General features: G+C 33.9%; 1 protein-coding gene across 1 annotated transcript in view; it reads left to right on the top strand.

Moving 5' to 3' along the window:
* Positions 1-11991, top strand: part of ZC3H6 (zinc finger CCCH-type containing 6) — a 52582-nt gene extending 40591 nt beyond the window's left edge. The window contains exons 6-12 of the mRNA XM_061210753.1: positions 394-510; positions 1167-1278; positions 3548-3657; positions 4663-4916; positions 6550-7061; positions 7383-7616; positions 10458-11991. Coding sequence (XP_061066736.1) covers positions 394-510; positions 1167-1278; positions 3548-3657; positions 4663-4916; positions 6550-7061; positions 7383-7616; positions 10458-11929 — 2811 coding nt within the window. The 3' untranslated portion in view covers positions 11930-11991. The remainder of the gene's footprint in view (positions 1-393; positions 511-1166; positions 1279-3547; positions 3658-4662; positions 4917-6549; positions 7062-7382; positions 7617-10457) is intronic.
* Positions 11992-12627: the final 636 nt, after the last annotated feature.

Below are 12627 nucleotides of genomic sequence, written 5' to 3'. Positions count from 1 at the left end.
TCCTTCAGAATAATCCTGAAAAGTACAAATTTTGTGTCAAACAGTATGGATATTTTATGTCTTCTATCAACAGCACATGAGAGTAAATATTTTATTGTATCTTTGCCAAAATATTATTGTTAATTTTCAAGATTTTGATAATTTTATTTTGAAAAACGTAGTTGTGTGTCCTCATTGAATTAGAAATAGGGTTCTTTGCAACTACTAGTAGTATAGCAATAAGCACTTTTCTAGAAGCATATCTCTCTCCAAGTAAATGAATAGCATCAGAATGTCCAGTCTTCACTACTTTTAATAATCAATGTATACTGCTTTCTAGATTCATTTGACTATAAATTTTAATACCTTTTTACTACTTCATATGTTTTATTTAAATAATTTTTTTTCTTGCAGTATAGTAAACCAGGGAAAAAATGGAAGGTTATGACTCAGGAATTTATTAATCAGCACACAGTGGAACATAAAGGAAAACAAATCTGTAAATACTTTCTGGAAGGGAGATGTATTAAGGTAAATTTATAGGGGTATCATAAATCATTTTAACTTCTGAAATAATCTTTAAAATTTAAAGTCATTTTAGGGGGTGGTTAGTTTTTTCATTTCTCATATAGTTGTAATAAAACTGGTTCTTCGAAATGTATCTTGCATTGAATACTGTATATCAGAACTCATTTAATTATCTTCTGGGGCAGTAATATAACTTGTTGAAATGAGATCTTACTTAACAAACACATGATGCTGACTGTATGGCAAGTACTGTTCAAAGTAGATTACTAATATTAAATGTTTTAATCTTTACAGTGACACAGTGAACTGTAGTTACTGTTATTATCCTCATTTTTAACATGGCCAAACCAGGAGGTTAAATAAGTCCCCAGAGTAGCTCAGCTAGAAATGGTGAGTGCTGGTGGAGCCAGGCAGTATCCTCTGAGGTCATGCTGCCTGTGCTGGCTCTCTGCACACAGCCACATCCACTGTCTTGGGCAAGAATTCTAAGGACTTTGAATTATTATTTGAATTATTTGAATTATTATTTGAATTATTATTAGCTCATTATTTAAAGACTGGAGATATGACCATAGTTCTACCATGAAACACCACGGAGAAAATTCAATTCAGTGGTTTCTTTTTTTTTCTCTTTCTTTCTTTTCTTTTTTTGTGAACAGGGAGATCAATGTAAATTTGATCATGATGCAGAGTTGGAGAAGAGAAAAGAGATCTGCAAATTTTATTTACAAGGATATTGTACCAAAGGCGAGAACTGCATTTATATGCATAATATCCTTTATTAAAAACATGTTAACCAAAATATTGCAGTTTTCAAGCATCATTGAGGCTTTAAAAATCATAAGTACAACCCGGAAAGCCTAGTTTGGTTTTAAATTTAAGATAGCACGTTATATAAACCAGGTCTAATCAGCCTTTGCACTTCAAAAGGGCAAACTGAGTTTTTTTCTTTAGGGAAATGAAATAACTTCCCTTTGGAAAAAAATCTATGAAATAAATGTACTTTATATTTAATATACTCAGCTTATAAGTATTTCAAGAGACCGTCTTCCTGAAGGAGTAGTTCGCAACATATTTATTCTGTGACTAAATGATTATTTACTTAGGTTCATAAGTAATAAATTGTCATTGTTGGAAATTATAAAATCAAAGTCTTCTCAAATCTTACCACCTAATCATAAGCACTATATATTCTTCCCTACTTCTCCCTTTGGAAATCTATACATTTCAGTTGTATTCCTACCTCTACCCCTATGACATTTCACTATATATGGTCCTTTAGAAAAAAAAATGTATATATATATATATTTTATATATATATATATATATATATATATATATATATATATATATATATATATATATATATATACTGTCCTTCAGTAAGGACCTTATTTTTTTCCAAATGGTTATTAGCTCATTGTCCCCTCTTCACAGATTTAAAAGGTCACCTTAACCATATTCTAAATTTTCCTCTGTGCATAATTCTGCTTCTATACTACTATTACACATTGTGCTCTTTGACCATTCCCCTCTGTAATATTATATTTGATATTTACTAGGGCAAATACTCCTTTTTTCTTTATCAAAATGTTATGATAAATTTGTCTTATTCAAGCAAAGAAAATTTTTTTTCAGATTTGACATATTTCTTTAGAAACCAGATACCTTACTGAACTGTTTCTTAAAGCTTTCCATCTATTCCTATGTTTTTCTCCATAGTCATGCCATCTGTGGCATGACAATTTCAACTGTATTGGCTATACTTCCAGAAAAATGTTAAATAATAGTGATTGTGGCAGCATAATACATGTTTCAGAGATAATGCCCTTTTGCTTTGGCTTGTGGCTATAGTTTTAAGATTGATTTTTTAAAAAAATCAAGTTAAGTATGTATATCCTTATTTTACTAAGAGTTTTTAATATCAAAAAAAGATCTTGAATTTTATCAGTTGCCTTTTGTATCTGCTAAGATGATCACATGATTTTTCTCTCTTGACCTTATCAATGTGATGATTACAGTAATAAATTTCCTAAGACTACCCGGAAATTTCCAGAACATACACTACCTGAAAATGGTATATTTTTCACTATACTTCTAGATTTAATATTTTCTTTAGAAGTTTGTCTCCAAAATTTTAAGTAAGATTAGCCTGTAGTTTTCATTTTTGGGATATTTGACATATCAGACCCCTTTATTTTCTTCATAGATATGCGCTCTTGCTACAAAATTTATTTGTTCTATATTTTATTTTATTGAGTAAAGTAACAGAGTTTACATAATTAAATTACACTATAATATTTGCTATGGCCATTATAAATATTTTTACTTTAAAAAATTGTTTTCTTGAAAAAGAATAGATATATATATGTATAACTGAATCACTTTGCTGTATACCTGAAGCTTACACAACATTGTAAATTAACTATACTTCAATTAAAAAAATGGTTATTGAGAAAAAAGAATATTAATGGAATTAGCTAATTATCCAAGCTTAACATTTATACTTAACATTTCAGTATCATGGTACTCTCAACAAACTATTGAAACTTTAACATGACTCTTTTGATCAGTGGTGAAAGCATCTAGATTTTGCACAGAATTTTTGGCATAATTTATATTATGGTAATTTGGGAGATGATTTGTGAAATCTTGACCCAAAGCTCTTTCTGAGGAAGTCTGTGTTAATTACCTACATTACTAACTCTGCTATGATAGAAGATATAAACATCTATCACTGACAGAAAAAAATAACAGGTAATATAGTTTGTACAGTCAAGTTTTTTTAAAATAAAAAGTTAAGCTCTTAAAAAAATGTTTTCTAGTTTTAATAGAGTAGAGGAGACTTAAAATTTTTTGAATGTTTTGCCATGTATTTAAAATATTTAATCTTAAAATTAAAAATTAAATAAATTGTGTGATTATAGAAAATTTAGTACAATATATAGTAATAAAGTCATTGATTCAGCAGTTATGTTTTTTGGTTTAAAAACATGAGAGTTTGATTTTACGTGGTCTATTCCTTAATATTTTTATTTACATGAATTTCCATGCAAGTTCTATCATAGTGGAGCAAAATGTTACCAAGGAGACAACTGTAAATTTTCACATGATGATCTGACTAAAGAAACAAAGAAACTTTTGGACAAAGTGAGTAATATTTTTGCACCTTGATTACAGATTCATTTGACTTGAATCATGTTTTATAAGTCATAGTTTATAAAACTCTGCTGAGAGATCAAGGACTTGTTAGTTTATGTTTTATTCTGTTAATGTAATGTGCTAGAAAAGCAGGAATATTGGACTAAGAATTAAGAATCTTTTGTTCTTAAAAGATTAAATTATGTGATGTATATGAAACACTTCATACCACTCCTAGTAAATAGTAAATGCTCAATAGTGGCACCTATTATAGTATCCTTTACTTATTAATGATAGTAAGTAATATAATTGCCTTAACCTTAAAAAAAACCAGAATCTTTTGTTCTTATCATTGTTCTGCCATTAAAAAACCTAATTTTTTCAACCAGTCCCTCATAAATTTTATTTCTCTCAGTTGAACTTCTGTTCAAATGCAGTTTATTTATTTTCCAGTTCTAGTGAGATATAATTGGCATGCAGCACTGTATAAATTCAAGGTGTACAACATAATGATCTGACTTACATACATCTTGAAATGATGATCACAGGAAGTTTAGTGAACATCCATCATCTCCTATAGATACAAAATTAAAGAAGTAGAAAAGATATTTTTCCTTGTGATGAAAACTCTTGGGATTTACTCTCTTAACGGCTTTTATATATAATATACAGCACTGTTAATTACATTTACCATGTTGTACTTTACATCCCTAGTACTTACTTATCTTATAGCTCGAAGTTTGTACCTTTTTAGTACCTTCATCCAGTTCTTCCTCCCACTACCTTGGTAACCACAAAATTTGATTTCTACAAAAGCTAATTTACTTTAAGAAATATCCCTTACCTCTTTGAACCTCATATTCTTTATCAAAAATTAGTTAGCTATTTCTGATCTATTTCAACTTTAATATTGTATTTTTCTATTAACAAAACTAGTTTACTCAAGTCTTCACAGTTTTAAATGTGAGGAAGAAAGCTTGTTTTGAAATAGTAATCCTTGCCAATTATTTTTAGGTGTTGAATACTGAAGAAGAAGCTACAAATGAAGACGAAAGAGAGTTAGAAGAACTTAGAAAGCGTGGCATAACTCCTCTTCCCAAACCGCCTCCAGGAGTTGGGCTTCTGCCAACCCCACCAGAGCATTTTCCCTTTTCTGATCCGGAAGATGATTTTCAGACAGATCTCTCTGATGATTTCAAGAAAATTCCATCTCTCTTTGAAATAGTTGTAAAACCTACTGTGGATTTAGCACATAAAATTGGGAAGAAGTAAGTTAAATTTTTCAAAAAATGGCTGCATTTTCCCCCTAAAAATTCTTATTAAGAAACTAACTTGTATTCCATGTCAATCATATAATTAAACTTAGGTAGAGGTAGCAGATATCTGGCATGCACCCCAACTGCTTCTTCCCGCTTCCTTTTTGCGCCACCCTCTGCTGCCTGCCATCAGTGCTTTTCTGTACAGAATCCTTAACACAGCTTCAGAAACCTCTCCACACACTAATCCCGAAGGGCACTTCCAGGTGGATGGAACTGGCATTCCTACCACCTTGTTATGAGGCAGCACTGTCATTGATAACATCTTCAAATAGTGGGTAATATGTCTCCAGCATATTCATTCTTTTAGAGAAGTCGTTCCTTGGGCTATTAGAAGAAAACCTCTGGATAAGGCTGCATCCAGGTTTGCATTTTCCAGTCTTGCTTCCCATCCACCAGGGTCTGTGCACCTGGGCTCTAAGTCCTATTGTTGATTATTCTTTTAATCCTGAAGACTCGGGGAAGCAATGAGATCTCAGCAATTGAGGAATAAGAAATCTGTAGCAAATATCACAGTTAATGTGAGCCATTAAAAGTATTTCTATGAAAGTCAAGAAGAAGACAAGTCTGTCCACTGCTTGGCTAACTATTATAGATTAGATCCTAGTCAATGCAAAAAGAGAAAGATATAATAGATATGATAATAGATATGATTAGAAATGGTGGGGCAGACTCATTATTTGGGCATTTTCCCTTAGTGAACCCAAAGGAATCACTGACAAAACTATTAGAAGTTGTACAATTGTTCCTGGGTGTCTGAGAAGGATTGGTTCCAGGAACTCCATGGATACCAAAATCCACAGATGCTCAAGTCCTTTATATTAAAATGGTGAAGTATTTGCATATAACCTTCATACATACTCCCGTATACTTTAAATAATCTCTGGATCATCTATAATACCTAATACAATGCAAATGTTATGTAAATAGTTGTAAATACAATGTAGATACTATGTAAATAATTGCTGGAGTACAGCAGATCAAGTTTTGCTTTCGGAACTTTTTGCAATTTTTTTCTCCTGAATATTTTCGATCTGCAGTTGGTTGAATCTGTGGATGCAGAACCTGCCGATATGGAGGGCCAACTGTAATTAAATTAGTAAGATGCCCAGAAAGAAGAGCAACATTCAAAAACTAAAATCTTTTTATATGCAAGCAATAACCAATTAGAAATTGTAATACAAGTGGTACGTTTATAGAGTATAATTCTAATTTTGTTATAAAAAGGTCTGTGTGCGCCTAGAAAAAGGATTAGAAGAGAACCAATCAAAAATTTTATCTCTGGGTGATAGGATTAGAGATGAATCTTATTTATCTTTGTATTTTTCTATATTTTTCAAAACATCAATATTAAGTTTTAGAACAGATAATAGTAAGCAGCAATTAAGAAAACTATGGGCTAAAATGAAGGCAAGATACATATGTTGGTATTTCTGCTTATAGATAATATGGAATAAATTGCTTCTTAAAAATATAGTTTTCTCTTCTGATACTGTAAAACATTCAACCAATATCTATTTAGAAATGTAACATTCTTGTTTGCCTCTTTTCTTTGAACTAAGAAATATTATTCTTTTGTCTACAGGCCACCAGCATTTTATAACAGTGCCTCACCACCAGGACTACAATTTCAGGAAAGCAGCCCACATACTCAACATATGTATAGTTCGGGGTCAAGTCCAGGTCCCGGACCTAATATGTCTCAGGGACACAATAGTCCTGTGATGCACCCAGGCTCCCCTGGACATCATCCATGCGCAGGACCTCCTGGTCTACCAATGCCGCAGAGCCCACCTTTGCCGCCTGGTCCACCTGGAATTGTAGGCCCTCACAGTCAAGCGGGAGTACTTGTTCAACCGGATACACCTTTGACGCCACCAAATATGAGTGGCGCTTACCATTGCCCTGGCTTTCCAGAACACATGATGAAAGTACCTAGAGAGAATCACTGTTCTCCAGGTTCATCACACCTGCAAAGTCCTGGTGAAATGCAGCTCAATACTAATTATGAGTCCTTACAAAACCCAGCTGAGTTTTATGATAATTACTATTCACAGCATGCTGTACATAATTTTCAGCCACCCAATAACTCTGGTGGTAAGCTTACCTTTTGAAATAACTCATTTCTAATTTAAAATATCTGGAGTCCTATTTTTCTTTAAAAGCATGAAAAGAATGCATGTTTTAAATAAAGCAATGTAAAATGTGATGAAATTGAAACATTAAAATATGATTTAAATTTAACCAAATATTTGTAGCAATAGACCTTTAGATAACCTTAAAAAGTGCTTACAATCACATAATAATCTGATAATCAAATGTGATATTATTGTAACTCAATTTCTTACAACTCACAGTGGTACTTGTCTAGTGGAGTTTTATGCTAAATCAGTGTCTCTTTCTGTGTTATGTATGTAGATGGGACGTGGCATGGTGAATTTGCCCAGCATCAGCCTCCTATCGTTCAAGACTCACCTACCCGCGGGAGTGGGTCGGACAGCAGCGGTAATGTGACAGGCCACGGCCCCCTGCCTGCACCAGGTCTCCTCCCTGCAGTGCAGAGAGCTCTTTTTGTTAGACTTACTCAGAAATACCAAGAAGATGAAGAGCCAGGCAGCACCCAACCTCAGAGGGCACCAAGCAAGGAAGAAGGTGTGTCAGGTGGTATGATAGCATCTTACCTATTTGGATCACTCAGTTCCTGAAATGGTCTTGAATAAGTTAAAATTTGAAAAATGAGTTCATGGGAACTATCTATTCTATTTCCAATTTATCTCATAGCTCCTATCTTCTTGGGATTGATTGTAGTTTCCAGTGCCATTGATGAATTAGTAGTTAATTGCAAAGGGTTTGATTTGAAGCAATAAAGAGATCTGAAGCTGGAGTGTGAGGCCTGGGCAAGCAGACTTGCTATTAAGCCTTTTTTCTTTTCTTTTTTTTTAAAGAAAAGAAATAGAACAGGAACAAGATACCTTCCAGTTCAGGAATTTTAACTTGTAACTCAAGCTCAAAGTTATTTGATTATTAGATATTCATGGGCAGAGGCTGTATACTTCAGGTTCTGCTATGTTATTAAGGAATATTACCTTTAATGTAAAAGACTACGTAGGGACACTAAGTTTCCCTTAGTATTTTTGATATTGATAAGTGTACAGCAATTAGTTAACTCAGTTAAGGGCAGAGAACTTTAAATCACCCAGTTCTTCTTATGAATTACAAAATTGATGTGTTTGGCCACTCTTAAACATGAAATTTAGGGCTTCCCTGGCAGTCCAGTGGTTAAGACGCCGCACTTCCACTGCAGGGGAGACAGGTTTGATCCCTGGTCTGGGAAGTTTTGCATACCTCGAGGTGCAGCCAAAAAAAAAAACCCATGAAATTTATGAATAACTATGTAAAACTAGATAACACTAGGTAGCTACAAGCTATTATATAAACATTGTTATATTTTCAAAAAAGGTGTTATTAAGTCTTCATTTATTTAGCATGACAGGGAAATGAGGAATTTCTAATAAGTTAATTTCCTATAAAATTTATGTGTACTCTTTTAGGTGCTAATTTTAATACACAACCATTTTAATGGTAATCTTTCTTTAAAGTGTAACAAAGCTTTATGTTTTCATAAATAAGAAAATTAAAACTTTTCTACATGATATAAAATTTTATACTATAATACTATAAAATTGGTAATGTTTTATGAGGCTTGTTTTCTTGGAATACAGAAAACTTCTTAAACGGCTAGGTTTTTTGTGTTTTTGTTCATTGTTAGAAATTTTATTGCCTTTATAAATTTTATTTGTCCTTTGATAAAATGCTGATAGAAACCTCTTAACTATCATTTTCTATCTAATATCTGCTTTCCACTGACCTTTCTCTACTGTTCTACTTTCTTTCTGCTCTATATTCATTCTTATTCCAGAAAGAATTTAAGACTGCTTATAAAATATATTGATATGAAAGTGAAAATAAAATAGCATCTTACCTATTTGGATCAGATTTGGATTGTCTTACCTATCTGGATCAAGTACCAAATTCTATGAGGAGTGAAACTCCTATGCAGAAATATTTAAAATAACTACAACAGCTGAAAGTGAATCACAAGTCTAGCTCTAGACTTCCTGGAAGTCAAAGAAAAAAAAAAAAAAGAGATCGGGTGTCTAGAAGTAGTTTTTTCAGACACTGAGATATGAGTAAAACTTTTTGCCATTGTGATATAATATTGATATATACTATTTTAAGCCACATCCCCACCCTAAATACGAGTGCTTGTTGTTTTTGTTTTTGTTTTGGCTTAAACAACAGATATTTATTGTCTCACAGTTCTGGGGGCCAGAAGTCTGAGATCTAGGTGTCGGCAGGGTGGATTCCTTCTGAGGGCTGTGAGGGAAGGATCTGTTCTATGTATTTTTTTTTTTTAACATCTTTATTGGAGTATAATTGCTTTACTGAGTGCTTGTTTTGTCAGCACTGTTTTGTTCAAACTAAGTGTGTAACACTAAAGTTCGATGCTGTGGAAACACATTAGTGAGCAGTGAGATGAGGTAAAAGTGAGAATATATGTGCTATTCTATTGATCCAAGATATTCTAGGATATGTATGAATATGTGTGTGTACATATGTTCCTGTATGTGTGTGTGTATATATATATATGTATATATACACATATATATATGGCCAATTCAGAGATAACCTATGTGTGTTTTAATGGAGAGGAAGGAGACTCGCCCTCCTGAAGCATCAGTTTTTATGCCCTTCTCTACTAGAGAGAAGACCTCTGATGGTTAAGTGTCTTAACATTGTGCCTAATACACTAGGGTTACATAGGCTTTAAGAGTAAGGCCCAAAGTGTTCTCATAAAGTTAAAGTATATAAATTTTAGGCTGTTAGTTCTCTTTGTTGTTTTTAATTTAATGTTTGAATAATTAATATATTCACACAGGTCAAACATCTAAAAATATAGTATGAGTGAAAAGTCCCCACCTGAGCCCACACTTGCTCAGTTCCCTTTGCTTCCTTAACCATCATTGTTAGTGTTTTGTTTTCTTTCCAGGTATTTTTTCTTATAGCTCTCCCTTGTTATCCTGATAAATCCAGAGCTATGAAGTTTAAGGGATTGCTTGAATTAAAGAGAGCCAAAACATTTTGGTATTCCTTTTCAAGAGTGTTTTCCCTTCTCCCCCAGCTCTGTCTTACCACACATTTCTGAGCTCCCTTTGGCCAGTTGGAATGAAAGGTTCAGACTGTTCTCTGACTAGAAGGACATTACAGATGTTCTAATATCATACTTCTTTCTTTATAAAGTATAGTGACTGAATTGTTAATTGTTATACCACATCTTATCTTGTTCCAGTGTTGAAACTCTGTCATTTCTATGATGCGTTTTCTTGAAGTTAGACTACACTTATTTCAGAAATAGTATATGTGTTTTTTTCATCTTAATTAAGGCCAGATATGAATGCTTCATTCTTTACCATAGTTTTTGTCTGCATTTAGATGATACTGTTAACTGGTATTCCAGTAGTGAAGAGGAAGAAGGAAGCAGTGTCAAGTCAATACTGAAAACATTGCAGAAACAAACAGAAACTTTAAGGAGTCAACAACAACCTTCCACAGAACTCAGCACTCCTACTGATCCAAGACTTGCTAAAGAGAAAAATAAAGGAAGCCAAGTTGTTGACCCTAGACTTAGGACTATCTCAAGGCAAGACGTTAGAAAATCTTCTGAGTCTACCCCACTGGATCTTAGACTTGCATGGGATCCCAGGAAATTAAGAGGGAATGGAAGTGGTCATGTAGGTTCTTCTGTTGGTGGAGCAAAGTTTGATTTACATCATGGAAATGCTGGCCCTAATGTCAAACACAAAAGAGGAGACGATGACGATGAAGATACAGAAAGAGAACTGAGAGAAAAAGCTTTCTTAATACCTTTGGATTCTTCCCCTGGTATAATGCTCCAGGATCCAAGGTCACAACTGAGACAGTTTAGTCACATTAAAATGGATATTACCCTAACCAAACCCAACTTTGCAAAACACATCGTGTGGGCTCCAGAAGACTTACTTCCAGTCCCTTTACCTAAACCTGACCCAGTATCTTCAATCAATTTACCTCTGCCCCCTCTTATAGCTGATCAGAGGCTCAGTAGGTTATGGAATACAAAAAGTGATCTTCGTCAAAGCACAGTGGCCACTGATGCAAAACTAGCAGCCAAAGGCAAAATTAACACAGCAAACAGAGAAGGCTACCTAGAACAATTTGGAGACTTACATAGTTCAGGAAGTAAATTAGGAGATCCTAGGCTGCAAAAAAATTTTGATCCTAGACTTCACAGACTGCATAATACAGAGTCTCATCAAGCAGTTATGAAGGATTCACATACATCAAAGGGTGCCCCTCATTTAGCCAGATCAAACTCTGGTTCATCACAGCCCTTAGGGGCAGTATCTAGCAATTCTGGTCCCGGGGCTTTGCCTCCATATGCCCCTAAACTCTCATCTTCAGCTGGCCTTCCCCTGGGAACTCCAGGTTCAGTTCTTAGTGGTATTAGTTTGTATGACCCTAGGGAGCATAGTTCATCATCTACATCAGAGCTAGCAACAGAAAATGCAGAGAACCAGAAAAAAAGTGGTGGTTTAAAAAGTAGTGATAAAAACGAGCCTCCTCCTGGAGAAGCAGTCCTACCACAGAAAATCACTCCAAACGTGGACGTCACTGTTGATGGGCCAGCTGACCCACAGGCAGATATTCTTGGGAGTTCCGGTACCGTTCAGGTCCCAGCAGTGCACAGTCTTCCGATTCAGGCATTAACAGGCTTAATTAGACCCCAGTACAGCGATCCAAGACAGTCAAAGCAGCCGGGTCAGGTGAGCCCCACCCCAGATGATGATCCTCGTAGAGCAACAGATGACAAATCTCTGAAAGAGGTTTTTAAAACTTTTGATCCAACTGCTTCACCGTTTTGTTAGCTATTGTGTAATTAAGCAGTTCTTTTCACTCTTGTGACTATTGCAGTCCCCTGCTGTTTTGTAACTGGTTTACCTCTATAGTTTATTTATTTTTAAATTATAAACACTTTTCAGCTGCTAGTATCAGAACCACATGAAGTTATATCCTCTAAAGCCTGTGGTATTTTATATAATATTTTTATAATTTTAAGAGACTGTAGTAATTGACATAGAAACCTATATATCATGTTAGCTTCAGTAAAAATACTTTTATTGTAAATAAACCGTCATGAACTCAACGCTCTGCCTGAATATATGCCAGTTGTCTTTCATAATCAGTGTTTAGATAAATGATTACCACTTTTATATGGTTATTAGTTTCAAGCAATATAATGTACATTACTTTTCAGAAACAGTATTTTGACTAGGATCCTATTTGTCAACACAGAACTGATTAATATGTAATGCTAACTGCTAGCTAAAATGCAAAATGAAGTAAAACATTTTTAAAATCATAATTAGCAGAGCAGTTCATGTTTAAGGGCATCACTTTTATTAGTACTGGCAATATTATTTGTGTAAATGAAGCATTTGAATGTTGTACCTTTTAAAAGTATTTTATGGTATACTGTATCATAGAAGTTGGAGATATATAAATAGAATGTTTTGCTAAAGTGAAAAATTTCCGAGTTCTCTAACATAACTTTTTAAATTTAATT

This window comes from Eubalaena glacialis, chromosome 14, assembly GCF_028564815.1.
Source record: "Eubalaena glacialis isolate mEubGla1 chromosome 14, mEubGla1.1.hap2.+ XY, whole genome shotgun sequence".
NCBI classification, from domain to species: Eukaryota; Metazoa; Chordata; class Mammalia; order Artiodactyla; family Balaenidae; genus Eubalaena; species Eubalaena glacialis.
The sequence above is the reverse complement of the archived record's forward strand: the minus strand, read 5'-3'. Positions and strand labels throughout refer to the sequence as shown.